The sequence below is a fragment of the Phaethon lepturus genome, unplaced genomic scaffold (assembly GCF_000687285.1).
Source record: "Phaethon lepturus isolate BGI_N335 unplaced genomic scaffold, ASM68728v1 scaffold51439, whole genome shotgun sequence".
Lineage (NCBI taxonomy): Eukaryota > Metazoa > Chordata > Aves > Phaethontiformes > Phaethontidae > Phaethon > Phaethon lepturus.
The window spans coordinates 636-5,636 of NW_010565047.1; the positions used below are offsets into that span (position 1 = coordinate 636).

A 5,001-nucleotide genomic window follows, 5' to 3' on the forward strand; every position below is an offset into this window, starting at 1 on the left:
CTTGATGATAAGAGGTTTCTCGCTCAGCGGTGACGCGGCACTGCTTGCCCTGCTGATTCACCGACGCTCGGTGATCCGAATCAGCCGGCTCTTTTCCACGTGGGCTGCACCAGGAGGGTCATTCATTGCCAGCCTCTCTTTTCCTCACGATAAAAGGAAAAACTACAATTCTGGCTGAGAAAACCCATCCAAAGACCAAATTCCAAAACCTCATTTGCTGCTCTGAAAAATTCTCTCTTGCCAGCTTTAAAGGATTTGGATAGTTGTATCATCTTAAAACCAGGCAGCAGAAAAACTCCTGTCAATTGGTAGTAGCCTGCATTTATTGCAGAAGAACATATCTGGAGAAACCTTAAAAGTATTCAACCGATGAATAAAAGCATTGGGGACCACACAGAGCATTTCCAATAGCTTTGTCCCGGTGCAGCCTGCTGCGGGGAGCGGCCGCTTGGTCCCTTGTTGTTATCCCCCTCGTCTGAACTGTTTCTTGGCTCCGCAGTTCGGCGATTCCCAGCAGCTGCGGCTGGTCCGTATCCTGCGGAGCACGGTCATGGTTCGCGTCGGTGGAGGATGGATGGCCCTGGATGAATTTTTAGTGAAGAATGATCCTTGCAGAGGTAAGGCAATTCCTGGGTTTTATACAGCCGGGGTCTTCGCACCCGGCAAGGGGAGTTTGAGAATTTGGCTGCTGTGACTGAATGGCCAGACGGACCAGAGGAGCGGGTCTGGGTTGTCCAAATATCAGGCGGGAGCTGGAGAAAAGAGATCCAAAGCAAAGCATAGAACTTAAAACCACGAGATTCGGCAATACTGCAGCAAATCTCGCAGCGTTTAGCCAGGTGTCTTGGGAGGAGAAGAGGGAAGGGTTGTGTGTCTTGGTTTTCAGAACCCAGCGAGCGGAGCTGCGTTGCCGTGCTGGGCGTCTCGGCTTCCCTTTGAAGCGCTCAGTGCGTACGTGCGGCTCTCTGGATGATGGAGTAAACTTTGGAAAGGTGACCTGAAAGAATTCAAAGGGTTCTGAGCCAGGAGATGGTCAAATCCTGGTCTGAGGCGCTCCGGGGAGAAGGTGCTCTGGCCCAGGGTCTGTGACCCCGTGTTACTGCTGCCCTGGGCTGTGGCCACGGGCCACTGACGGTCCAGCCTGGTCCTGGTGAGGGAGGGGACATTTCTCCTGTGACTTGCTACTCGATTTCTCCCTGGTCCGTTCCTAATACAAGTTTTCTCAGTTCATTTGCTGTCTTTAGAGCAGCGGCACAAGGAACTAGTTTGGAAACCCTGAGCTGCGCAGGACCGTGCAGCTTAAATACCTTTTGCAGCAAGAGCTGCTGTCGGTGCTGGGTCTTCCTCTAGTGCCTTAAAATCACCTTTCTTCCCCCAGCTCTGCCCCTGAGGGTGGAAATGTGGCCCTTTTTTTTCCTGGATTGCCACGTGCCAGATTTGAGTGGTAAAAGGGGGCTGCGTTTAGACGTCGTTGTCTGTGGGGCTGTTCAGGGCGGAGCTGGATTTCTTCGGGGGGTTTTGAGCGCCGCATCCTGCTCCAAGTGTGTCGATAAGTGTCACCTTGCACAAGCGTGTCCCAGGGATTGACCGGCCCGGCAGTGAAACAAAGTAGATGGTTCGGTTCAGCATTAATGCAGGAAAATTCAAGTGTAAGAAGCCGCTGGATGAACTTGAGCTTTTAAGGCAGACACATCAGAAGGGGAGAACCACCTCAGTCTTGGGTTTTTAGGGCTGAGCAGTGTTTGCTGGAGCTGTTTTGGTGGGACACGTTTGGAAGCGATGGTTGGGATAATGCAGACCAGGGTCGTGTACGGCGGGCACGAAGAGCTGCGGTCGTCTCCTTTCCAAGACCCTCAGTCTTGAGGTTTTATCCTGGTCAGAGCTGTCGAGCTGGAAGCGATGCTCTGCCGTGACCAGGGGACAGAGAAGGATTGGCAAGGGGGATGGCCGGGAGTGAAGTGCATCAGGGTGCAAGAAAGCAGGAATCTGTGACTCCTCCTCCCGTCGGCAGCGCTGATCTCTGCTCCGCGCAGCCGGGAGCCGCTGCCGGCGGGTCCCCCGGCGCGGTTCGGGGGAGGCGGGTGGGATGAGCAGCTCTGCTCTGGCGAAGAGGAGAGCAGGCAGCCGTGCGAGGGGACCGGAGCCCCTGCCTTCTGCCCCGCTGCTCCAGCGGGAAAGGAGCGTTACTGCAGCCCGCTGCGTGTTTTGGAGAGCTTCGGTCTGTGCTCCATGTGTCCCTGTCTCTCGCTGGGGTCTCCGAGATGTTAATTGCTTCGGCTGTGTCGTCTTCAAGCTGCCGCCTAACCGTTCCTCGCTCCTGCTGTCTGAGGGCTGTTGCGGGAAGCAGCGTGATTTACAGCGTGCGCCGCGTGCCTTGAGCGGTCTTCGGGGTTTTCCTAGTGCGCTTCTGCTCCTCGGGCCTCCCCGCTTCGTGCTTTGCAGCGGCTGGTTTACCGCGCTGGCATCGAGGTTGTTTCCATCCCTTGGTTAGCTCAGCGTGCTGCTTCCCTTCGGCAGTTGCTTCCTTGGCTTGCTGGTCCGTAGCGCATCGACTCGAAAATCAGCCCTGTGTCCCGCGGGGCTCGGTGCCTGCCCTTGCTCCCTCCTGGGGTGCCGTGGGTATGACACGGGTGGGCGTGCATCAGCCGGCCCGGGGGCTGAGGGCCACAGACCTGCCCCTTGCTGGTCGAAGAGAGACCCTCCAGCTCTTTGGGGCGTTCGGATGAAAATTTTAAAGTTGCCTTTTAATGGGTGGTCGCTTCTCCTCTCCTTTCCCCCAAAATTGGTGGAGAGCTGCCCGGAGCTGCGAGAGCAGAATCGCAACCCTTCAAAGGTGCTCTTGCTATTTTTAAGCTATGTTAAAGATGACCTTGGCCGCTGTCGTAACACGGTGTGTTTAAAGGTCGTCAGGATTGCTTTCCTCAAAACACTAGGGCATCACAGGCATCCAGCCCCAATTCGTGGGCCTCGGGCCAGTGTCTCGAGGGGCTGCCGCGTGGCAGGACGCGGTTAGGGCCGAGCAAGGGAGCTGGGACGGTCTCGCGGCCGTCCTCTCGCCCTCGGAGATGGGCTGTGGGAGACATCACAGGGACGCGTGCTCCGACCCCCGGAGCCTCCCGAGCCCCGGTAACGACCTCAGGTTCATGCAAACCTCAGCTCTCCTCTCCTTTGTTCCCTTCCAGCACGAGGACGGACCAACCTTGAACTCCGCGAGAAGTTCATCTTGCCGGAGGGGGCCTCCCAGGGAATGACACCCTTCCGATCGCGAGGCCGAAGATCAAAACCGTCCTCGCGGGCAGCCTCCCCGACGCGATCCAGTTCCAGTGCCAGCCAGAGCAACCACAGCTGTGCCTCCATGCCGTCTTCTCCCGCAACTCCAGCCAGCGGAGCCAAGGTGGGGCTTGCGCGTGAAGCCTTCCTCTTTCTTCTCCTTTAGAAACCAGTGGCCTCCAAACCCGTCCTGGTGAGATGAGGAGCTGCAGGCGGTGTGAGGAGGAGGAGGAGGAGGAGGAAGGTTGGGGGTCAGGGACTTGATGGTGACTGTCGTCTCTAGAAGATGCTCGTGGTGTCTGCAGGCAGAACCCTGCTGTCCACGTAGGATGGGTGGGGTGGGACGGCACAGGACAGATTTTCAGCCCAAGCTGGGCGCTCGTGGCTCTGCAGGAGGGTCCCCGGCACTCGCCACGCAGCCGAAGGCTCCTGGTCCCCGAGGCAAGGCTGTGCCGCAGCCGTGGTGCCCGGCTGGCACGCAGGAAGAAGCCGTCGCCCGCCGTCTCTCCTTTCCCACCACATTGCTCGTCCATGCACGTTTTATTTCATCATCTGTTTGGGTTTTTCCCCTTTATTTTAATTCACGTATTTCCTGTTTGGTTCTTGTTTCATTTTAGTGCTGTTTTCCCCCATTCCAGATACTTTTCCGTTTCTTTTTTTTTTTTTTTTCCTTCACTCACTCCCCCCCCTCCTTGGATTTTCCATTTCACAGACTCCACATCACTTCTCTCGATGTTATGACAAACCCTGGTTGATAAACAGTAAAGCGGGCACCCCCCTGAGGGGATTCGATTATTCCAACTTCCAGCTCTCGAGCGCCGAGGTAGAGTATGGTCTCGCAGCCCCGAGGACCTGCTGACAGGCCGGAGTGCCGCTGGCACGGAGAAATCCTGCTCCCTTGCCTGTTTTAACGCTTTCCTCGTGGTAGAGCAGCGCTTGGTAGCACCGCTGACGCTCAGACTGTTAGCGTTTTTCATGGGTTTCTAACTCGGATTAAATAAAACCTCAACTTTTAGAATGAAGCACAACTGCTTGCGATTCACCTTCACCCACTTTCAAACCGAGAGCGCGACACTTGCCCTCTTGTGCTTTACAAAAAAAAAAAAAAAAGACGTTTTGCCAAGCTTTGACAGCTTTTAAGCGTCGAAAAGCGGCCACGTTTGGCTTCCAAAAATCGAAATCCAGCAACCGAGTTGAGACCTGAAAATCAGCTACAGCGCATGCACAGTAACCACATCGCCTTCATTTTTATGAAGCGCTTGTATTTATCACCGTGTTGAAGCACGTATGGTGTGTCCGGCACTGTCACCAGCTTCATGCTCCAAGGAGGATAAATTCGGGCTGAGGCTTTGATCCCCCTAAAGTTTCAGCCTCCTCGTGGACTTTCCTGACCTTGCGAATCGGTGATGAGAAATACCTGGTAGATCTCGGTGATTCACTGAGCGGTGGTGTGTGCTGGCAAGAGAACCGCGTCTTGCCCGGCCGTGCTTTCACGCAGAAAAGGAATTATTTTCAAATCATCCGAAGGTCAGGAGCACTTCCCCAGTTGCCCTAAACTGCCTGCTTGCTGCCGTTAACATGTTCATAAAATAGGATCAAGGACAAGAATCGGAATCTGTGATGATGAAAACGGTACCTTTGCGATCACGCGTTAATGGATTTTAATCGCCCCGGCGCCCGAAGGGGAGCCCGCTGCTCGGCTGCCCCTCTCCCCCCGCCCTCTCCCCCGCT

General features: G+C 55.5%; 1 protein-coding gene across 1 annotated transcript; it reads left to right on the forward strand.

Moving 5' to 3' along the window:
• Window positions 1-499: 499 nt before the first annotated feature.
• Window positions 500-4,093, forward strand: LOC104626986 (microtubule-actin cross-linking factor 1-like; the record flags this gene model as incomplete). The annotated part of the gene is made up of 3 exons (XM_010295046.1): window positions 500-617; window positions 3,183-3,394; window positions 3,983-4,093. Coding segments are annotated over 3 exons (441 nt in total), but the record flags the coding sequence as incomplete, so codon positions are not given.
• Between the last annotated feature and the right edge of the window lie 908 nt (window positions 4,094-5,001).